This window comes from Cetorhinus maximus, chromosome 4, assembly GCF_964194155.1.
Source record: "Cetorhinus maximus chromosome 4, sCetMax3.hap1.1, whole genome shotgun sequence".
NCBI lineage: Eukaryota > Metazoa > Chordata > Chondrichthyes > Lamniformes > Cetorhinidae > Cetorhinus > Cetorhinus maximus.
In genome coordinates, this window is record NC_135882.1 from 129,902,524 (window position 1) to 129,927,035 (window position 24,512).

Genomic DNA, 24,512 nt, shown 5'->3' on the forward strand with positions numbered 1-24,512 from the left:
CATGGAGATATTAAAGCAGGTGGTCAAAAGGAACATGTTAAAGGAGGAAATAGACATAGCGAGGTGGAAGGTTTAGAGGGAGAATTCCAAAACTTTAGGTCCTCGGCAGTTGAAGGCACAACTGCCAACGATGGATTGATGAAAATCGGGAACATTCGAGAAGCCAGAATTGGAGGAAGACAGAGATCTCGAAGGGTTATAGGGCTGCAGGTTACAGAAGGAGGGAGGGGTGAGGTTATAGAGAGTTGTGTAAACAAGGATGAGAATTTTAAAATTGTGATGTTGAATTGGCGAGCACAGAGGTAATGGGTGAATAGGGCTTTGTGAGAGTTAGGATACAAGCAGTACAATTTTGGATGAGCTCAAGTTTATGAAGAGTGCAAGGTGGGAGGCCAGCCAGGAGAGCATTGGACTAGTCAAGTCTAGAGGTAACAGATGCATGTGCCAGCTGTGGCTCAGTTAGTACTCTCACTTCTGAGTCAGAAGTTGTGGGTTCAATTCCCACTCCAGGACTTGAGCACAAAAATAAAGGCTGACATGCCAGTGCAGCAGTACTGAGGGAAGTACTGTCTTTCAGATGAGATGTTAAACCAAGGCCTGGTCTGCCCTCTCCAGTGGATGGAAAAAATCCTATGGCACTATTTTAAAGAGCAGAGGAGTTATCTCCAATGTTCTGGCTAATATTTATCCCTCAATATCACAGATGATCTTTTTGCTGCTTGGGGGAGCTTGTAGTGTGCAAATTAGCTGCCATTTTTCCTACAATAGTGATTTCACTTTAAATTAAAAGTATTTCATTGGCTGTAAAGTGTTTTGGAATGTCATGAAAAATGCTATATAAATGCAAGTCTTTCAAATCTTTATGGATGAGAGTTTTTGCAGATGAGCTGAGACAGGTGACGTTAGTTGGAAGCAGTAGTCTTGGTGATGGAGAGAACATGGGATTGGAAGCTCAGCTCAGGGTCAGAGCACACCACGTCTAATTCAGCCTCAGACAGTGACCAGGGAGAGGGATGGAGACTGGCTATGGAATGAAATTTGTGGCAATGTCCAAAGACAATGGAAGGCAGGATAAACACTGGATACTAGAAATCTGAAATAAAGATCGAAAATGCCGGACATAGCAGTCTGGCAGTATCACAGTGCAGAAGAGGCCCTTCGGCCCATCGAGTCTGTACTGCCACATGAGAAACACCTGACCTACCTACCTAATCCCATTTACCAGCACTTGACCCATTGTCTTTCTCTTTAACATTCAAGGCTGAGTTAATATTTCAAGTCTGTGTTCTATGAAAGGTCACAGTCTTGAAACATTAACTCTGTTTCTCTCCCCACAGATGCTGCAAAATCCAAAGACAATGGCTTCAATCTTCTCAATATTTAACTGGAGAAAATTTCTGCATATTCCCTAATGGACAAGTAGTGTGACAAATCAGAGGCAATGGAGGGGTCAAAAGCTGCTTAACATAAATATAAATTGCTTACTATAACATTTCTATCACAGTAGTTTATTCATAGGTTAAAAACCTTCAACTGCTGACTCTGAAATAATAACAACCACTGGATAAACAAAGGAGGTCTGTCACAATCTATGTACAGATCCTGAGAGAGATGCTGTGTACTTCCAGCAGTAGTTTGGTAGTTTGATTGCAAGCCAAAAATGTACAAAACTCAGGATTTATAATATTACTTGTAAAGTTAGAGTCTATCTACATTCAGGGTTAATCAAGCAACACTGCATAGTTTCACAAAGATAAATGTTTGCATCAATAAACTTATTGCATCTTAATATAATGGCTCTCAAAAGAATTTACATGATTTTCAACATCATAAGCAGAAATCCTTAGTCCAGTTGCCATGAAAATATTATTAGCAAATGTATGGTGTATTCACCTCCCAGCTCTGTATTCAATCCTGCTAACACAGAATGAATAAAGGAGGCAACTTTCTGGCAATCATTGATGGCAGATATTAGTTCTAGGAAGATTAAATCCATTCCAGTGAGGGTTGATTCACAGCATATAACACCTCGTCTACAGTCAGATTCAGAGAAGTATCCCTTCCTAAAAGCACTGTGGATGTACGTATATCACATAGGCTGCAGTGGTTCAAGAAGGCGACTCTCTACCATCTTCTCAAGGGCAATTAGGGTTGGGCAATAAATGCCGGCCTAGCCAGCGATTCTTACATCCCGTGAAAGAATTTTTAAAAGTATGTAATACAGGTAAAAATGATTTTTTTTTTTGTTCATTGTCAGATAGCTCTCAGCAAACCACAACTGATCTGGAAGTAGTTTATGTAGTCATTGGATATACAGGAAAAATATTCATCACCCTACATCAGCGCATATTGAAACTTTCTGAAATAATTTAAAGTGTCTTTTGGAATGACTCAAAGTCCAGCAATGTGCCTTTTGCTATCTCTACACAGAATACATAATCAGATGTTACAACCAATTTATCCAGCGAGATGTAGTTAGGCTGAGTTGGATCATATTGGGCTCGTCCCAAGTGTTCAAGAAACAGATGTCTATCTTTAATTCTCAGAAACTTTGTATTAAATACCTAGGGCAAAAACAAAATTCTTTATTAGGTGCAGCAAGTTAATTCTCAACATACACAGTTATACGAATGTTTTTAGATAACTTAAAGGCACATTCTTTTATAATTAACAAAGTCAAAAAGTTAGTACCCAAGAAAATAATAATACTCAAGTCATCAGTTGAACTGTCCCTAATGTGACAAGAAAAGCTATCTATCCATATTAAATTTAGTACATGAAATATTTTGAAAACTTTTAAGTACCTATACCACACGCAGTAGTGTTATGATGTTAAAGATAGAGGACACGTGTTCCCCCACCCTGTAGAATTGAGAGTTTTGTTTTTCATTCCAAAGACTTGGAAGGAAGCTGGGGCAGATGGAAGTGGAGGAGGAAATAAAAGGGAATAAAAATCATCTCTGCATCAATACTGCCCACAAGTCCAAGCAGAGAGGGAATCTTGATCACCCACCCAACCTCTCAAAAAGGTATGCAAACACAGACCCCAGTGAAAGATGCAGTGAAGAAACAAAAATATCCTGAAAAGTTCTATTCGGTGACTCTGACCCTTAACCTGGTTAGTTTTCACAATAATGTTCTTGGGAAGATTGCTAATTTCTTCATGCACTCCATCACTACAGTATTGTAAACTAAAATGTAATGAAACCTTTATTACCAGCATGTAGAGTCATATTGCAGAGTATCATCAAATGAGACACTGTATAAGGTAACTAATTTTGAAGACTGTTTTGGTACAATCCGATGAAGACACATTGTGATAATACAGTTTTAATTTTAAAATGTCATTGTAGGAAAATTGATCAATATTGGCAAGCCAATAAAAAAAGCATTCCCTATAAAGATCCTGCATTAATTTGAATATTGCTAAGATTAATAACACTCTTAATATAAAAAGGTGAAATAAGCAGCTATATTTACCTGAGGAAATTTTGTAATCAGGTGATGGGGGATACCCATAGTATTGTGCAAGTAATCAAACAGTCTAGTCACTTTTTTCTTACTAGCCAGGAGAAGTTTGGGGACACTGGTTACCATGTGCTGGATTTCATTTTCACGAAATCCCAACTCAATCCGGCAAACCTGGAAAACAACAAAGCTGCCTGTGGGAGAGGTTTGCAATGATAAAATTGGCATAACTAGATGGAAACCTAGCCACTACAGCCATTAGATAATAGTCAAAGCTAAACAAGTTCCATTTTAGTCTAAAAGCAGAATATTGCAGGTGCTGGAAATCGGAAATAAAACAGAAAATGCTGGAAATACCTCCTGAGCATTTCCTGTTTTATTCCATTTTAGTCCATAATGACATATAACTGGAAATAGTCTACTTGCTTTCCTTCTAAATAAGGAGAGTGTACACCAAATATTTTTGAAACACAAACTATATAAAATACATTATTTGGAGCCCACTTCTTGCCAATTGTTTCCATTATACATTCCGATGTTCACATTTTTTAATGGAAACTGCCTTCGTAAGCTTAATTTTTATTTCCCATAATGCAAGAAGATTGGCATGGCTGCTTTTATCGCCAAATCTTATTTGCCCTGACAAAACTTCTCCTTAAACGTCCGCACATCTTGTGGTGCTGGTGCTTCCAAAATGATTAAGTTAGGGAGTTCCAGGATTACGAACCACCAACGAAGGAAAGGTGATAAATGTCCAAATCAGGATGTTCTGACTTAGAAAGGAGATTGCAGCTAATGTTGCTACTCTTGTCCTCAGTGGTAGAGGTTGCAACCTTACTGCAGGGCTGCAGTGTTTCCTGAACATACTACATACTATTACCAAAATGCACTATCGGTGGAAGGATGAATCATGAGTTAGTGGCACAGACACTAATGAAATGGAATGTCTTATCCTAGGTAGTGTCAAGCTTCTTGAAAAAATGCCATCACTTCTCACTTGAACTTTGAAGGTTGTGGAAGGCAAGTGAAGGGTTATTTGTCACAGACTAACCATTATCTCTTGTCTGGAAGATGTTGATGGTGGGGCCTTGGCAATTGCCATTGAAAATCATGGGAAAGTGGTTATGTGTCTTCTTGTTGGAGATGGTTATTGCTTGGTACTTAAATAGCATAAATATTACTTGGCATTTGTCAGACTAACCCTGGATGCTTTCCAGGTTTTGCCATAGGTTGTTCCATTATTGAAGGAGTTGTGAATGGATTGCCTACACTATAGTTCCATTGGTGAACAACTTCACTCCTGACTTTCTGGCCGAATGCATTAGTGAAGCAGCTGAATTAGGTTGGGATAAAGATGTTGCCTTGAGGAACTCTAGCAGCAATGCCCTGAGGTTGGCCTTCAAAACATGAACATCTTCTTGCATGTTAAGTGATTCCAGCCACTCCAGGCTTTTAGAAATGACCTCAAGTTTAGCTTTGGGTCATTAGTGTCATACTCTGTTGAATGTTGTCTTATGTCAATGGTAGATATTCTCACTTCTATGGAATGCAGTTTTGCATCCATATTTGATGCGGTCAGCTACAAAGCGGTTCTGACAGAACCCAGGCTGAGCACTGGTATTAGTGAGGTGTCACTTAATTACTTTTTACATCAGGAGGTGGCTGATGGGTGAACAGGACAGGACAGGACACTGGTAGCAGTTCTGGATGAGCCTAAGGTTGTAGGAGATGGGACAATGTCTAGGAATTTGGAAGCTGGGAGAAGGAGCCAGTGACTAAACATCCACAGTAAATATGACCAATGCCAAGTGAATTATGGCAAGTCAATTCTTGGAGTCTCTTAATTCCTGGATGTGGGATCACAGGCTATTAAATGCCTCATTCACATATATGAACATAAGAAAAATAACCACGGCCATGGAGCTAAAAAACTTCAGAGTCCACAGGTAAGAGTAAAACCTTTCACCACTATACTGCATACGCTCCAGGGGGAGCTGCAACTACAAGGCACAGTATTGCAGGGAGCAAATGAAGGGCTGATCAGTAGAGTCACTGGGCTGGGGAATAAGATAGTTGAGCACAGAGGGAGAAGCACAAGTGACAGAGTGACAGAGAGTGCATGTGCCAGAGCCATTGTACGATTGTGATTGATTCAAGAGTGTGTGTGTGTGTGTGTGTGTGGTTTAATCAAACTGCAGATGGTCAGGCTGCAGGGTTTGAATCAGCAAAAGGGGTTAGATGTAAAACAGGCATTTGAAATGGAGATGGGTAAGCTAGGATGAAGTTTCAGGAGATACAGTGTGAATGGAATTTGCATTTTTAGATAAGTTGAGAGGTTTAATTTTCAAAGGGACACGATAAGATGTTTATAACTGGCAAGATAAATAAGGCAAAGTTATTAAGTTTACTTTTCCCAAAAATGCTGACCATAATAAAAACATGAAAGATTTTTATACTCTGGGAAAGATAACTTCCAAAGACAGGTTGAAACAATTGGATTTCCAGATCAAAAGGGAGAAAATATATTTAAAGAAAGATGGAAAGCTGGGTGGGATAGGATCTTGAAAGGCGCACTGTGTGAAACAGACTTGTGGGAAAAGACCCTCACCACCCTGGGGAAGTTTGCTGTTCCAGTAACCAAGGATTTATTAAAAGCCCTTGGAGTTCCATTGTTGAGTGAAAGGGAGAAAGAAGCGGTGAAATCCCTCCCTTACAGCAACATTGAGTGCTTGTGGTAATATTGCTGAATATTTTATAGATTAAGTGTTTAAGTTACAGAAAGCAAATATTCTTTAAAAGGAAAAATACTTAAATGGGTGAAGAAAAGCATTAATATTTACCTTCTACAATGTTAAGGAAAACCATGATGACAACAGAACAGGGAACAGATAGTTTATCTATTTACACTATTTCTGTTGCGTGTGGAATCCAGACCTAGTAGACATAACATTAAATTTAGAGCCAGGTGTTTTTTTTATTCGTTCATGGGATGTGGGCGTCACTGGCTAGGCCAGCATTTATTGCCCATCCATAAATGTCCTTGAGAAGGTGATGGTGAGCTGCCTTCTTGAACCCTGCAGTCCATGTGGTGTAGGTACACCCACAGTGCTGTTAGAAATGGATTTTCAGGATATTGACCCAGTGACAGTAAAGGAATGACAATATATTTCCAAGTCAGGATGGGCTGTGGCTTGGAGGGGAACTTTTGGGTGGGGGTGTTCCCATGCATCTGCTGCCCTTGTCCTTCTAGATGATAACGGTCGTGGGTTTGGAAGGTGCTAAGTAGTATTGATGAGTTTCTGCAGTATAACCTGTTACTTAGCCTTTTGGCTTTCTCAAATGTTAAAATTTCTCTGACACATGCATCTTGGAGATGGTACACACTGCTGCCACTATGCGTCAGTAGTGGAGGGAGTGAATGTTTGCGGATGGGGTGCCAACCAAGCGGGCTGCTTTGTCCTGGATGGTGTCGAGCTTGTGAGTGTTGTTGGAGCCACAGAATTTATATGGCTAGTCCAGTTCAGCTTCTGGTCAATGGTAACCCCCAGGATGTTGATGGTGGGCATTCAACGATGGTAATGCCATTGAATGTCAAAGGGCAATGGTTAGATTCCCTCTTGTTTGGAGATGGTCATTGCCTGGTACTTGTGTGGCACAAATGTCACTTGCCACTTGTCAACCTAAGCCTGGATATTGTCCAGGTCTTGCCGCATTTGTACATGGACTACTTCAGTATCTGAGGAGTCATGAGTGGTGCTGAACATTGTGCAATCATCAGCGAACATCCTCACATCTGACCTTACGATGGAAGGAAGAAAGGAAGCTTCAGTAGTAAAGGCAGGAAACACTACCACAAAGGGTGATAGAAGTTTGGAACTCTCTTCCACAATATGCTGGGACAATTGCTGATTATAAATCCAAGACTGATGGATTTCTGTTAACCAGTCAAAGATCCGTCACAATCCCACAATAGCAGGACAGGCTTGAGGGGCAAAATGGCTAAGTGACTTGCTCAAAGGATCACATACTTTTATTTGGGACTTTGACAGGGATACTTGGTGTCTATAAATACTTTTTCAGGAAAAATATCGCTGTTTCACCTACTTTGAGATTTTCTTTGACTGGCTCCAAACTGCCAGTTAACAGTTTGGGGAATCGGGTGACCAGATCACGAGTCTAGCAGAAAAAAAAGACACTAAAATTACAATTTAAGGTAAAAAGAGAAAATAACTGCAAATTCAAAATTATAAGCAAAAACTGACAGTCTCTGAAAACAAAGAAGTTAACATTTCAGGTAAAGATCCATCATCAAAACCCAATCTGGTGAAAGGTTAATGTTGAATAGAAACCCATCACTTTTTTAATCTGGTGGACGAAGACCTGCTGTGCATTTTCAAGTAGTTTTCTTTCATTTAGAATTAATGGGCAATGAGATCACTTGAAGTCGTCCTGTAGCTCTTCTCTAATTTGGTCAAATCAGTTCACTAGAAATCAAACTAGCACACAGTGAGTGTTTCCAGCATTTTCTGTTTTTACTCCAATGTAACAGTTTTCTACATGGTTCAAGAGAAAATCTGAAGTCTGAACTTTATTGAATTAAGCACTAATACAAAAGCAAAGAACCATGTGCACGCCAGAAACCTAAAATAAAAACAGAAAATGCTGAAAATATTTCATCATGCAGCATCTATGGAGAGAGAAAGAAGAATCATCACCAACAGCTCCAGCAGACTCCAACTCTGATCTCTCATTGTCTGCCTCCTACAATTCAAGTTAAAGGAATAGCACTTCACTTTTAGTTTAGACACTCCATAATGTTCTGGACTCAATGTTGAGCTCAACAATTTTAGATCATAACCCCAACCCCCATGTTTTACAATGGTGGCTGCTGGTGGCGATTCTGTGCTTCACATTTACACCTGCTCTAGACTCATCCTTTGTTCCTTTATTTTACCTTTTGCCTTAAACCACCTTCCCTTTTGTCATTTAATCTCTCTTGCCTTCCACTCACTCTATTACAGTACTTCCCTTTTCTTGTTCTCTTTTCCCTGCCACTGCGTGCTTAAAATTGGTTACATCTCTAATTTTTTGCAGTTCTGACAAAAGGTCAACAAACTGAAAGGTTAACTGTTTCTCAATGTGTGGATGTCAGAACTGCCTGACCTACGGAGTATTGCCAGAAGTTTCCATTTTTATTTCTATTGAGTTGAGCCTGGCTTCTCTAATTCTGGCCTAATAATCTTGTGTACCTACAAGTTATCACACTACCATTAGCTGCCCAAGCCCTAAAACTTTGCAATTTCTTCCCTAAAACTTTCCACTTCTCCCTCCTCCTCCAAGATGTTCCTTAAAACCTACCTCTCTGACCAAGCTTTTGGTTACCTGCCATATTCTCTATACAGGGCTCAACGTCAAGTTTTGTTTGAAAACCCTCCTGTAAAAGTACCATGGGTCATTTTAGTACCAGTTCGATGAACTTTATATTTGTTATCTAAAAGAATGCAGAAGAACACCATCTACAGTCCCTCATGCAACAGAAGCAAACAGTTGCACTGATGAAGAATGGTCATAATTTCATTTCAATAATTGAAAAGGTATTTCAATGTATGATAGATTCACATAAGAGTGAGCTTGCAATAAGGTTCAAATCTACTTTGCTTTTACTATCATAACAAAACAAAAATTATTTCATTAACTGCATATTTCCTATAAATTATTAGTAAATTATGCTATAGTAATATAAATTGACAGTAGGATCATAGATATATCAGCAACTTATTTTTAAAATAAAAGCTACTTGCTCTGCAGTTCCAACCTGCTGAGCCATAACAATTGGGTGGAATTTCATATTCATGATTTTCCACATGTTGAATTTCACTCTGCTGTGATCTTGGGATGCTTTGAATTTTGCAAGGGGGAGGGTGTTGGGAAAGGAGGGGGAGGTACTAGTACTCATCCCTAAGTTGTTCTCACGCATCTAGAATGGTGATGGCAGAGAATGTTCTGGAGAAAGTTGCCTTGGAGCCTTTTCAGCCAGATTCATTTTCCAGGAAGCAGAGGGAAGAGAGAGAGAGAGAGATCTCATTTTTTTTCACCACTACAGGTATTTCAGGTAGCAGTTAAACAGCTAAATCTCAGGCATTTTTGTGTAGATTAATAAATATTACACCATGGACACTTAACAGAATTTCAGCATGAATCTGTAAAAACAAGCATCTGTAACTAGTGTAAAAGGGAATTCTGTCTGTGAATCTCATTTCTCTGTGAATTTGTACTCCAGTACAAATAGAAACAGCGTAACTTTGCCCTCATACAATGCCAGCTATTCACATCACAAGGGAACTGCTATCTCAAACAAAACACACTTGTCTCGTATATACCTTACTTGTTACAGCTGTAGTTAGGCTCAGTTTATAACATTCTCACCTTGGAGACAGAAAGTTGACATTTCAATTTATATTCCAAAACTGAAGCACACATTTAAACTGGCAGTCCAGTGCAACACTAAGAAAGCCTTACATTATCAGAGTGCAGTCCATTTGGCTCAGTGATTTAGGTGCATTTTAAAGATTTCATGATGTAATGTGTGAACAGCATGGAAATCTTTTACCATACTGGTCAATTTTACTATACTGGTCAATCCCTCCAGACCACCAAAATGACATTAATTAATCATCCATCTCATTGTTCTTTGTGGTATCTGTTGTGCATAAAAATGGCTGCACTTCAAAGAAATTCGTGAACTATTCTGAAACGTGGTAAGGTGCCAAGTACAAGACTTTCCTCTTTCAAATGCCAAAGTAATTAAGCACCACTTTAAAATCCCCATTAACTGGCCATTCCAATTAAAAGTCTCACACCATGCTTAACATCGATGACTGATGGTAATGATCAAAGACATCATAAGTGGCACTGAGGTTGAGTTATTCTGGGTCTATGACTGGCATACAAAGACAGCAGTTACAGAAAGTCTCCTCATCCCATAATATCAAGTCTCACCACATGCAGCTGCACTTCCCTCATGAGAACTCCACATTGATAGCACTGAATTCATCACATTACCTTTTGCGTATTTAGCCCCAGTTCTTTCTGGTAGAACCCCAGCCTATTGTCCAGTCTTTCCACACTGAAGTTTAACAAATAAGGGGCCCTTGACACCATCCTTGAAATGGCTCCTTTGCTGAATTTCTTGGATTGCAGATACTGCACTCTAAAATAAAAAAAAATGTGTTGAATTAAAAGACTTAAAACCAATACGTTACCAAATATTGACCATTCTTCTGCCAAATCTTATAATCTTACATTTTCCTGCATTACACTTTATCTGGCATTTCTTGACCCACTGATTGTGCTTGACAGGATCCTTTTGAATGTGTGTGTACTGAAATTCATCATATGCCATGGTCCAAATTTGGCATCCTTTGCAATTTTGGACACAATTTCTTTCTCCAAATCATTTGTAAAAATTATAATCAACAGCTGCCCCAACACAGAAACTCAAGACACTCCATGGGTAACAAGATACCTGCCCACCTCTGCTACCTGCTGTCGCCTTGTTACCAACCATCTACATGGTTACCATTCAATTCTAATACATACTCATCTATCCTATTGACTTGCATCTCATATAGTAACCCATCTTGAGGGACAATGTCAAATGTCCTGAAATCTAGGTAGATGATATTTATTGTCCCTCCCCTCTACATTAGGTCTGTTGTCATCTCAAAGAAATCCAATAAATTCTTCAAACATGACCTCCCACTCCTAAAATTATGCTGACTGTCTCAGATTAGCTCTTGAACCTTATATTATCCCTCATAACAATGGAAGCCTCACAGGTTTATTGTTTGATATTTCATCCTTGTCCCCTTTTTTGAAGATGTGAATTACACTTACAATTTTCTGCTGAGATTTGGCTAAAGTCCAGTGAACCTTGAAAACATATCTGTAAGATCACATGCAATCAGTCAAGCCAATTCCTTCAGAATCTGGAATTAAAAATTGTCAGAGCCAGGTAGCTTATTTGCCTCAACAGCCACCCCAAAATGTACTTTATTGTGACTTCATTGATCAAAGGATAGAGAGAGACAATATAGAGTTAATGGCACAGTTCTAAAGAGTGCAGGATCTGGGGGTTCATGTGCATAGATCTCGAAGGTGGCAGGGCATATTGAGAGAGTAGTTAACAAAGCATATGGGACCTTGGGCTTCACCAATAGAGGTGTTGAGTAAAAAAGCAGGAAAGCAATGCTGAACCTTTATAAAGCTCTGGTTAGGCCACAAGTTGCGTACTGTGTCCAGTTCTGGTCATCACACCTTAGGAAGGATCTGAGAGCCCTTGAGAGGGTGCAGAGGAATTTACCAGAATGGTTGCAGGGATAAGGGATTTTAGCCAAAAGGTTAGGTTGGAGAAGCTGTTGTTCTCTTTGGAGCAAAGGAGATTGAGGGGAGATTTGATAGAGATGTAAAGATTATGACATGTTTAGAAAAGGTAGACAAAGAAAAGCGGTTGCCATTAGCTGATGATACAAGGATTAGGGGACACAGTTTTAAGGTTTTGGGCAAGAGATACAAGGCGAATGTGAGGAAAAACTTCTTTATGCAGCAAGTGGTAATGATCTGGAACTCAACGCCTATTGGGGGTGGTGGAAGCAGAGACGATCAAAGATTTCGAAAGGAAATTGAATAGCTACTTGAGGGAAATAAACTTGCAGGGCTATGGGGGATCAAGTAGGGAAATGGGACTGATTGGATTGCTCCCCAGACAGCAGGCATGGACCTCAATAGGTCGAATAGCCTTTTCGACTGCCTTAATAACTCTATATCAGCCCACGTTCATCTTTAAACTGTAGCCCAAGTCTTGCATTTCTACCACTATTTTGTTCCGTAAGCATTTAAAAATCAATGGTGAAATACTTCAGTTTTCTTTTCCTATCTTTAGACATCACTTTGCCATTGTAATTTAGTGGGCCAACACCTTTTCCCCATTATTTATTCTTGCCACACTTGAAGAATGTTTTAGCGTTCTGCTTTATGTTTCCAGCTATGTTTCCCTCATGATTTCTCTTTGCAGCTCTCATTAGTTTCTTGACATTCCTTGGGCTATCTTTAGAGATCTCCCGATCCTTTTCTTTACCTAATCTGTAGATTCTCTATGTCCTCAGTCAAAATGAAGGGGTTTCTGGTGAGGAATGCTCCAAGGAGATGATCGTCCACTCCTACATCTTTTAGGAATAGAAGTCGCTCTTTTATATCTCTATCAAAATCCAATCGTAACAGCATATTAGCCACATTCGGTCGCCCTTCTAGTTTAGAAAGATCCACACCTGTAAGATAAGATTAAAAATAAAACAAATTAACAGTGCACAGTGTCAAATAGTTATGTCTTAACAGTCATTTCTTTGTGTCTGACTGTAACAATCAGTCGTAAAACTAAAGTCATTATGCCTTTCTACATGTTAACCATATACTCTTGTACAAAGCAATGCCACTGATCCCAGAATCCTAACACTGATTTATGCAAAAATGGAAGTTAAGAGAATGTGGTATACACACACCCAGACAGGGATCGTACCATGTGATATAGGATATCAGGGAATTATTATCAGAAGAGAAAATATAATGAGTGTACAATGTCTCCTATTTCAATTTTCCCCATGGGTCTCTAAAAGTTTATGATCTGTTCCATCAGACTTTAATAAAGGCTAATAGAGTACTGGGATGTATTACACAGATAGTCTAATGTTGCACGAAGATCATTATAATATTATTACACAAGAATGTAATGAGGGCTTATTTAAATATTGTGTCCGGTTTTGGTCCCATCACATGATAGAAGATTTAGAGGCACTGAGGAAGGTCAGAGGAAGGCCAACTGAATAATAACACACCAAACCTTTAGGTCTCTGGATCACTGGACACACGACTGAAGATGTGCGTCGGGACCCTGTGGAAGTCCTGACACAGGAATCTACGTGGGCATTGCCCGAGTAGTTTCAACTTCTGATGGGCAATTCCCCTGCTCCCTGGGACCTGCTGCGAATGTCTCCGACTATAAGTTGGAGTCTGAGACTTGGGACAGTTCTGCAGTATTCGCCTGGGTAGTTACCAGGAAATGTTAGGCAGATTAAAACTTGGTCTAACACCTGGGTAAATCCACAACTGACTTCCCCAATCACCTGACTGACCCCCAACAATTACCCCACTACCCACCCGACCCAACTACCACCCCTCACCTGAACTGATCACCCCTGACTTGGCACAACTACACCACCAGCCCCCTACTCTGACTACCTGACACCCCCCACCAAGACCTCTCACTCCGCATCCAGACGTACACGAGATGCTGATTAGCAACAAATGTTCAAATGACACCTGGATAATTTCCTGGCTGAGTTTGGTATCACCACTGTGTAACAAAAAATTGCATTTATATAGCACCTCTAATGGAGTTAAGACATTACAAGAACACTGTCAAACAAAGTTTGGCACTGACACACATAAGGAGATATTAGGGCAGATGGTCAAGCTTGGTCAAAGGGGTAGAGGTAGAGTCTAAGGAGTGTCTTAAAGAAGGAAAGAAAGGTGGAGGGCAGAAAGGTTGAGGGAAGGAGTTCAAGAGCATAGAGCCTCAGCAGCTGAAGGCATGGCCAATAATGGTGAAGCAGGTAAATTGGGGAACGATCAGGAGGCCAGAATTGGAGAAGCACAGGTATCTGAGAGTTGTGGAGCTTGAGGAGGTTACAAAGATAGGGGAGAGTGAGGCCATGGGGGGACTTGTGAATTTTGAAACAAGAATGATGATTTTAAAATCAAGGCATTGCTAAACCAGAAACCAACTTAGTCCACTATGGCCTCCTAAATTAAGTTTGACTGTGTCCAGGAATCATTTCTTCTCCACTAGATTGTTTTTCTGTGTTTTGCCCCTCCTTGGAGTTGCTGATAGGTGGGACCATTTTGGGGTCATAATTCTTAATAACTCCATGTTTTATTGGAAAGACTCGATGGACCAAATGTCCTTTCCCTTTCTGTCATTTTCATATGTTTGTAGAGCACAGAGATTCAATTCTTGAATGACATAACTAAAAGAAAACTAACCATGAAGCTTGTATAAATAAAGGATAAATAAAGGTGCTGTGCACATGTGAGTAACAGCTAGGATAGCCTGCTGCATCAATGTCTAAAACGCTGGAATTATTTATAATTCTTTTAAAAGAATTATTACATACCCAGAAGCACCAGCTTGGTTAGAGTCTCAGACTGGTCAACATAGTCACGCAGGGTAAAAGAGGTTGGAGGGAGTGGAGGACGTGCCTCAATTCGCAAAGCTTCTTCTTCAGATATTTGTTCAAACGGAGATTGGGGTGGGGCACCATCTAATACTGGGATTTAAATAAAAATATTAAATTAGCCAAAGATTACAATTCCAGAGCAGAACTGATGAAAGGTCTTCTAGCTGAAGTGTTAACTCTGTTTCTCTCTCCACATATATTAGATTCCGTAGGATATACAGGCCAATCTATGCTGGTGTTTATGCTCCACTCGAGCTTCCTCCCCTTTCCTCATCTAAATCTATCATCCATCATATCACCTTTATTCCCTTCTCCCTTATATGCTTTCTAGCTTCCCCTTAAACACATCTATACTATTCACATCAACCATTCTCTGCGGTAGCGAGTTCCATATTCTCACACTCTTTGGGTAAAGAAATTTCTCCTGAATTCCCTATTGGATTTCTTGGTGACTGTCTTATATTGATGGCCTCTGGTTATGCTCTTCCCCATAAGAGGAAGCATTCTCTCCGTATCCACTCTATCAAAACATTTCATAATTTTAAAGACCTCTAGTAGGTCGCCTCTCAGGCATCTTTTTTCAAGAGCTAAGCGACCCAGCCTATTGATCCTTTCCTCATACGTATACTCTCACATTTCTGTTATCATCCTTACAAACCTTAAATGAACTCTCTTCAGTGCCTCTCCACCTCGCTTTCCTCCTATAAGACACTTCTTAAAACCTACCTCTTTGACCAAACTTTTGGTCATCTGACCTAATATTTCCTTATGTGTCCTGGCGTCATACTTTATTTACAATACTCCTGTGAAGCACCTTGGGATGTTCCATTACTTTGAAGGTACTATATAAGTTGTTGTCGTATAGTACTTTTTTTAATATGGCGACCAGAGCTGTATGCAGTACTCCAAGCATGGTCTAACCAAGGTTTGGTACAGGTTTAGCATGACATCCCTACTTTTCAATTCTACGCTTGGTTTGTTTTCTTTCTCATGGCCTTGCTAACATGTGGCACAGCTTTTAGCAATTGGCAAATTTGTACTCCGAGATCTCTTCATTCCTCTACCTCACCTAGACTTGCACCTTCCAAATAATAAGTGGCCCCCTATTCTTCCTACTAAAATGTATTAACTCATACTTATTGGTGTTGAGCTTAGTTTGGAAATTATTTTGCCATTCTATAAGTTTTATTACCCTCCTGTAATTTGTTGCAGCCCCTCAGTATTAACTATCTCCCCAAAATTTGGTGTCATCCCCAAATTCAGAAATTGTTTTTTTTATTCCAGACCTGCTGCTTATATCCAGCACTCTTAGTTTTCATTTCAGATTTCCAGCATCTGCAGTATTTTGCTTCTGTGATCTGCTAACCTCCCCTTCCTTCTTTCCTATCAATCATTACACACTTTCCCTCTGTTCAATGTTGCAGACCTTCTTAGCCTCAATGAGATATTTAACACTGTTCAAAAGTAAGACTTGCAAGTACGTAACCAGGAAACTCCATTATGAGATGTACATAGCCCCGTTGAACATTACTGGAACCAGCCAATGCACCTTTCCTCCAGCTGAATGGTTAAAAGTGCTAAGTGATGCATCAATCATTCATATAAATCAGGGACATTACAGGTATCACGATACGTAATATATATATATATGTATACATAATACTGCCATTTACATTTTTTTTAAATTCAGTCATGGGATGTGGGCGTCGCTGGCTAGGCCAGCATTTATTGCCCATCCCTAATTGCCCTTGTTCAAAGGGCATTTAAGAGTCAACCACATTGCTGTGGGTTTGGAGTCACATGTAGGCTAGACCAGGTAAAGACGGCAGATTTCCTTCCCTAAAGGACATTAGTTAAACTGATGGGTTTCATGGTCACATTAGACTTCTCAAGTTTGTGGTGGGATTCAAACCCATAGCATTACCCTGGGTCTCCAGATTACCAGTCCAGCAACAATACAACTACGCCCTTGCCTCCCCACATGTTGAATTGTACAGCAGAAGTACAATCTCTGGTTTGGATTTAGCCACATCACAACTATACAGAAGTGATAGTAACACATACAGAACAGGTTTAGACTCAACTGCAATGACCTCAGTTAGTCAAGTAGTCCATGGATACTCAACCTAGGCTTATTTTTAAAAAAAGAACTGATATTTGGGTGAAGCACCAGAAGGCAATTGAAAGGTGCTCCCAGTTCATTATGGATAACTGTTTCAAAGGCTGGCTCACCTACAACAAGCAGTTATACAACACTTTTAACGGAATAAAATATTACAAGGCGCTTTATATGAGTGCCATCAAATAGGATTTGACACTGAGCCAGTAGACAGAATGGATTAAAGGAAGACAAGAGAAAGGTAGAGCTTAGGGCTCTACTGCAGAGCTTAGGGGCCAGCCAGCTGACGGTTGGTGAAATTCAGTTTGATATTAAAATGAATGTATGTTAATATATATATTTTTTTTTACAGATACTCAACAAAAAAATATAGCTTTTCTATCTGCTTACCCACAGGTTGTACGTCTATGGCCAGATTAGACGGTTCTGTTTCGCCATGGTTTTGGTTTGTGTTTAGCAAAATACTGCTTTCTGTGAACCATGCACTGCCATCTTTTTTACTTGGTGGTGAGTCTGCTGCTGAAGAACTCCAGTTAGAACTTTTCAACCTCCAGAGTTTTTCAGTTAAGAGGCATCGATGTATCTTGAAACCAGACCGAGATTGAAGGCTGTACGATGCTATAGGCAACACCTTTGTTTCTTGCTTTGAAGGCAAAACTAGGCCAGTGATTCTCAATAAAGACCATCGGTAACAAATGCGATGACACAGTGAAGACATTTTTGTTCAATTTAATATGATCCTGTAAACAACAAACTTAATGAGTAAACAGTAAGTTGTATTAGTAAAAACTTTGGTGGAGAATATATTAAAGACAATTTTAAATGTTTCAAAGCATTACCCCTTTGAATACTTACAGATTTGAAACAGTAAAGCAAAATATGAAATGGAAACCATAGGCTGAATTTTCTGGAGTCACAACACTAGCGTGGGTACATTTTCAGGTCCCGACCCCACTTCACATCGGCGGCTGATGCCCAACATGGGAGGAGGGGCGTGGGGGGGAGAGAGTTTGCGGGGGGGTTGCAGGAGATCTCATAAGAAGATGGAGTACTGGCCCTAGGTTAGTGATGGAAGTATTGGTGAGAATTACAGGGGCACTGGCCACAATCTTCCAATCCTTCTTGTATACGGGAGTGGTGCCAGAGGATTGGAGGCTTAGAAATATTATATCCTTGTTCAAAAATGGGGAGAGGGTTAAACCCAGCGACTGCAGGCCACATAATGCCATTGATGGGAAAACTAGACAATAATGAAACAAAATTAGTTGGTACTTGGAAATATATGGGCTAATGAACAAAAGTCCACACAGATTTGTTGAAGGCAATCATGTTTGACTAACTTTATTAAGTTCTTGATGAAATAACAGACATGGTTTATGAGGGTATGTAGCTGATGGATATATGGGCTTTAAAAGGATAATAATGCAGCACATTATAGACATGTTAGAAAAATTGAATAAGAATTAAAGGGACAGCCGCTCATGGATACAAAATTGGCTAAGGAACAGAGAGGGGAGTCCTGGTAAACAACTGTTCTTCCAGACTGGAGGGAAGTATGCAGTGGTGTTCCCCCATGGGTCAGTGTTAGGACCACAGCACTCCGATCTAGTCAATGCAGAAAAGTGATAGCAGGGTCACTGTACACCTGGATAAAAAAATTGGCTTATGGGCAGAAAACAGTGAGTTGTGGTAAATGGTTATTTTTATGTCTGGAGAATGGTCAACAGTGGTATTCTCCAAAAAGTTAGTGCTAGGACCACTGCTTTTTTTGCGATATATAAATAACTAAGATATTGGAATACAGAGTAAAATTTCAATTTGCCATTGCCACACCTCCATGTTTGATATCAAGCAATGAGGATGATACCACAACAGGACCTAGAGAGACTAACAGAATGAGCAAACAACTGGCAGATGGAATTTAATATAGAGACCAGGCAGAAGAGATAGGAAAAGGGAGTAGGCTTAATGGCACAGTTCTACATAGTGTACTAGAACAAAACATGAAGATGCATGTGCATAGATCTTTGAAGGTGCCAGGACATACTGAGAAAGTGGTTAGTAAAGCATATGGGATCTTGGTCTTCATAAATAGAGGCATTCAGTACAAAAGCAGGAAAGTTATGCTGCATCTTTATCAAGCTCTGGTTAGGCCACAACTAGAGTACACTATAACCTCTCCAGTCCGGAATGCTTGGGACCAAGCCATTTCTGGATGACAGAACTTTCTGGACTATAGAATTACGTTAGAATGTCTAACCACAAGTGTGTGAACTGGAAAATACTGTAGATACAAATATTTACCTGAAACATAAAGCAGTGATAAAATGTTATCAAGCAGTAAATAAATTTGTTTTACTTATCCAAATATTGTATTTTCCATGTTTCTGCCCCCAGATCCGTAATAAAATTCTGCTGATGACTTTGACAGAACAGGTTATTCCATACACTGTTTTATTTTACCAATAGTTAGAAGGGGCATAGAAGGAAGTGGCTGATGATTAACGGCAAGAGCAGCTAATTCAGGGTCCTTTGTTTCGTCCAGCCTGCTGGTTGATGGGATTGGGCTCGGTGATGTTGACGGTGTGCGTACACAGGATTTTCCAACTTCATCAAACATTTGCTGCAACCTCATTCGTTTTATGTGTTTTGGCTGCTCCTTTATCAATTTCTCCCGGATCCTGTGCACATGCATTACATCTTGCTGGCTTATAAAACTTTGTTGCTCTAGAAAGTGAATGAAGCGGGAGGCTAGATTTATCCCCTCCTCCATGTTAATCTTCTCGTCAGGTACATTATCTTCTTCATCACTGTTGTCAGTGTCCTCAGACTTGGGCTGTAAAACGACCTCAATTATCTCTGAATCGGTTACTTGTTGCGCAACTGGAGCATCATCTTCACAGTTTAGCCATGTCACAATGTCTTGCTCATCTAAGTCAATACCTATGTCACTTTGCATTCGCTTGGCATAACGCAAGAGGTCAGCTGCCTTCGCCTTGTTTTCATTAAAGCCTTCAATATTTTCCATTGCATCCTCATCATTAAACATAATTACAGGACACAACTTATGCCACGCATTTTGCAAGGTTCTCCGTGTGACACTGTCCCATGCATTTGCCAAACACCAAATAGCATCTTTGATACCGAAGGCCTTCTTAAAAGCATCAACACCACCAGTACTGTAGCTGTTCACAAGACGACGCAAAAAACTGTTCCTGTAGTGGCTTTTCATTGATCTAGTAACTCCCTGGTCCATTGGTTGAATTAAAGGCGTGCAACTAGGGGGTAAATATGTAGGGAAAACATTGTCAGCATCTAATTGTTCAACAGGTGGGTGAGCTGAACAATTGTCCAAAAGAAGCACAATTTTGCAGTCCACAGCCAATCCAACCTTTTGACAGTGTGCACGAGCCTCGGGGACAAAATGATTATGGAACCAGTTTCTCATGATCTCCTGGGTGACCCATGAACATTTGTTGGCCTCGTAAAGCACTGGCATGATTTTCATCCCTTTAAAAGCACAAGGTTTAGCACTTCTACCAACAACCAAGAGTTTACACTTATGTGTTCCAGCAGCATTTGCACATGTGAGCACGGTGAGCCTTTCTTTTGACTCTTTGCAATCACGCATCACTGTCTCCTCTGCACAAGCAAGCGTGTGTCGCGGCAAACACCTCCAGAAAACATCCATCTCATCCGCATTATATATCTGCTCTGGGCTAAGTCCCTCATTCTTCATTAACTTTGCAAAATCAGTTATGTAACATTCGACAGCCTTTCGATTAGCAACAGTTTGCTCACCAGTAGCCTTCAGGCGAATCCCATGCCTATGTTTAAACTTTTGCAACCAACCTTGAGAGTACTCACAAGCAGAACTAATTCTTAAGTCTGTATGAAACTGTTTGGCCTTTTCCATAAGCATTGCCCCCGAAACAGGGAGCCCCTCACTACGACGTTGTCGGAACCATTCATACAGTACATTATCATGGTCAGCAGACTTAGCGCTATGCAGTGTTCTACGCTCACTAATTCCTTCAACTGTGTCACTTTCTGCACAGAATTTAAATAGTTTTTCACGCTGCTTCCTGATGTCGTAAATTGTTGAAAGACCCACACCATACACTTCACACAAATTTTTCACTGAAGCACCCTTATCTAGTTTCTTTATGATTTCCACCTTTTCTGATATTGTAAGTGTAACATGCTTACGTTTTGCTGCACTTTTCTTAGAGGTCATGGTGAGGGTTTTAAAAAAAAAACTATACTCTGGGAATACTTGGGTCTGCTCCAAAGCACTTCAGCAAGCAAAGTGATGGTAGAAAATGGCAGATGATGGGTGACTGTATAGCGCGGGAAAACACAGCACGAGGTTACAAAGTCACTCTGCTCACAAAGTCCCGTGTTTCCGTAGATCAGGTGAGCCCATGCCTTCTCGATTTGTTGCAGTGCCTGAACAGTCAAGTGGTGAGTCTGTGAGTTGCTTGGGTTTGCTCAAAAAATATCCAGCCAAGTGGTTTTTCCAAACAATGGATTTCCAGACAGGAGAGGTTACAGTGTATTGTGCCCAGTTCTGGTCACCACACGTTAGGAAGGATGGGAGAGTCCTTGAGAGTGTGCAGGGGAGATTTGCCAGAATAGTTCCAGGGATGAGAGATTTTAGCTACAAGGTTAGGGTGGAGAAGCCAGGAACAATGGAGTTTGAGAGGAGATTTAATAGGAGTTGTACAAAATTATGACAGCTTAGATAAGATAGACAAGGAAAAGCTGTTCCTATTAGCTGATGGCACAAGGACTAGGGAACAGAGATTTTGGGCAAGAGATACAGGACAAAAGTGAGGGAAAACTTTTTTATGGAGCAAGTGTAATGACCTGGAACTTGTCGCACACAAGGGTGGTGGAAGTAAAAACAATCAATGACTTCAAAAAGAAGCTGAATGGGCACAAAGGGTTTTCAGAGCTACAGGGATCGAGTAGAGGAATAGGATTGACTGGATTGCTCTGCAGAGAGCCAGCACATACTCGATGGGCCAAATGGCCTCCTTCTGTGCCGTAAATGACAACGTACAACGTTGGTAGGATGTATGAGAGGCAATATAAATGAAATGGTGCTATTCTAAAGCCGGTGTAGGGACAGAAGTAAGTCCTTAAAGGGCCATACGTTGAGAAGGCTGTTAAAAAGGTGTTCGGGATCCTTGGCTTTACAACAGGAAGTTCACTGCTAGGCCTTTACCAAGCCGGATTAGGCTAAAGCTGTGTCCATTTCTGGGCACCAGACTTTAGGGGGATATCAAGGCCTGTGAGAGCGTGCAGAGATTTACCAGAATGGTACCGGGGTGGGGGGTAAAGGCTTCAGCTCGAATAACTAAGGAGACTGAGGTGAAACCTGTTAAACAGCGCACAGTCCAGTATGAAGCTAGAGGCTCACAAGTACCCACCTTAATGATTCCGACCAGGAAACACACAGCAATGTTTATACAGTGCTCCGGGGAGGGTGAAACACAGCGCACTAAACACACCGGCTCAGCCAGCCCGGGCTTCACACAAAACTCACAACAGCCTTTCTAACATATACAGCACAGCCTCACCCAAACCAAGCCCCTACCTCAGCAACTAGCATTTCATAACCAACATCAGGCGAAGAGTTTTGTATTTAAACTCAGCGGGAATGGTTCAAGGCCACGGGAAGTGTGAGTGGCTCAGAGCAGCGGCTGAGCTGGGAAAGCGCCGCCCGATCAATCACAGCGTCACCGACCGATTCCCTCAGTGCAGCTGCTGAGAGAGCAGACTGGGCTGGGGCTGGGGCTGGGGCTGGGGATGGTGACCCCCCCCCCCCCCCCGCCCCTCTCCCCCCTCTATCAATCAGCTCCTGTCCCCCTGCTGAGAGAGCAGACTGGGCTGGGGCTGGGGATGGTGACCCCCCCCCCCGATCAATCAGCTCCTTCTGTCCCTCTGCTGAGGGAGCAGACTGGGCTGGGGATGGTGACCCCCCTCTCCCCCCTCTATCAATCAGCTCCTGTCCCCCTGCTGAGGGAGCAGACTGGGCTGGGGATGATGCCCCCCCTCTATCAATCAGCTCCTGTCCCCCTGCTGAGGGAGCAGACTGGGCTGGGGATGATGCCCCCCCTCTATCAATCAGCTCCTGTCCCTCTGCTGAGAGAGCAGACTGGGCTGGGGCTGGGGATGGTGACCCCCCTCCCCCATCAATACTGGGCTGGGGATGATGCCCCCCCCACCTATCAATACTGGGCTGGGGATGATGCCCCCCCCTATCAATCAGCTCCTTCTGTCCCTCTACTGAGGGAGCAGACTGGGCTGGGGATGATGCCCCCCACCTCGCTCTATTAATCAGCTCCTTCTGTCCCCCTGCTGAGGGAGCAGACTGGGCTGGGGATGGTGACCCCACCCCCCATCAATCAGCTCCTGTCCCTCTGCTGAGGGAGCAGGCTGGGGCTGGGGATGGTGACCCCCCCTCCCCCCTCTATCAATCAGCTCCTGTCCCTCTACTGAGAGAGCAGACTGGGCTGGGGATGGTGCCCCCCCCCCCTCTATCAATCAGCTCCTGTCCCTCTACTGAGAGAGCAGACTGGGCTGGGGATGGTGACCCCTCTATCAGCTGCTTCTCTCCTGATAGACTGCAGACTAGATTGGGATATGTATAACCAATAGTTCTAAATCAGTTATCAATCAGTTATTTCTCTCTCTGTCTACCCTCTTATCAGTTGATTCTCACTCCCCGCCATCAGTTGTTTTTCTCTCTCTCCCCATCAATTATTCCATTCTCTCTATCCCCCCATTCATTATTTCTCTCTCCTCCTCTATCAGTTATTTCTCTCCTCTGTCAGTTAGTTCTCTCTCTATCAGTTTTCACTCACTCTCTCCTCCCTATCAGTTATTTATCTCTCTTCCCCTCTATCAGTTGTTTCTATCTCTCTCCCCCTCTATCAGGTATTTTTCTCTCTGTCTCAAAACCCCCCCAATCTATCAGTCATTTTTATTCTCTCCCTCCCCGTCAGTTATTTTTTTCTCTCTCTCCCCTGTCAGTTATTTTTTCTGTCTCCCTTTATCAGTTATTTCTCTCTCTGCCACCCCCCCATCCTCGGTTATTTTTTTCTCTCCCTCTCTCCCCCTCTAACTTTTTTTTATTCATTCTCGTGATGTGGGCTTTGCTTTCTCAGCCAGCATTTATTGTCCACCCTTAATTGCCCTTGAGAAGGTGGTGGTGAGCTGCCTTCTTCAGTCGCTGCAGTCCATGTGGTGTACTCCCCGCCCACCCACCCACCCACCCACCCACCCACCCACCCAGTTATTTCTCCCCGCCCGCCCGCCCACCCACCCACCCAGTTATTTCTCCCCGCCCACCCACCCACCCACCCACCCACCCACCCAGTTATTTCTCCCCGCCCACCCACCCACCCACCCAGTTATGTCTCCCCGCCCACCCACCCACCCACCCACCCACCCACCCACCCAGTTATTTCTCCCCGCCCACCCACCCACCCACCCACCCACCCAGTTATTTCTCCCCGCCCACCCAGTTATTTCTCCCCGCCCACCCACCCACCCGCCCACCCACCCACCCACCCACCCACCCACCCAGTTATTTCTCCCCGCCCACCCACCCACCCACCCAGTTA

At 41.8% G+C, this 24,512-nt stretch overlaps 1 protein-coding gene across 5 annotated transcripts; it reads right to left on the minus strand.

Moving 5' to 3' along the window:
* Positions 1-1,661: 1,661 nt before the first annotated feature.
* Positions 1,662-22,631, minus strand: mterf3 (mitochondrial transcription termination factor 3). 5 transcript variants are annotated; one of them, XM_078540816.1, is made up of 8 exons: positions 22,481-22,631; positions 17,269-17,618; positions 14,697-14,849; positions 12,605-12,794; positions 10,531-10,678; positions 7,573-7,644; positions 3,481-3,642; positions 1,662-2,564 (listed from the first exon to the last, which is right to left on the minus strand). In XM_078540816.1, the coding sequence occupies exons 2-8, from the start codon at positions 17,594-17,596 to the stop codon at positions 2,370-2,372; spliced, it is 1,248 nt and encodes a 415-aa protein (XP_078396942.1). In that variant the 5' UTR covers positions 17,597-17,618; positions 22,481-22,631; the 3' UTR covers positions 1,662-2,369. The 5 variants fall into 5 exon arrangements, with proteins under 5 accessions (XP_078396942.1, XP_078396944.1, XP_078396941.1 ...); XM_078540818.1 differs by lacking the exon at positions 22,481-22,631 and adding an exon at positions 22,314-22,333; XM_078540815.1 differs by lacking the exon at positions 22,481-22,631 and adding an exon at positions 21,270-22,210.
* Between the last annotated feature and the right edge of the window lie 1,881 nt (positions 22,632-24,512).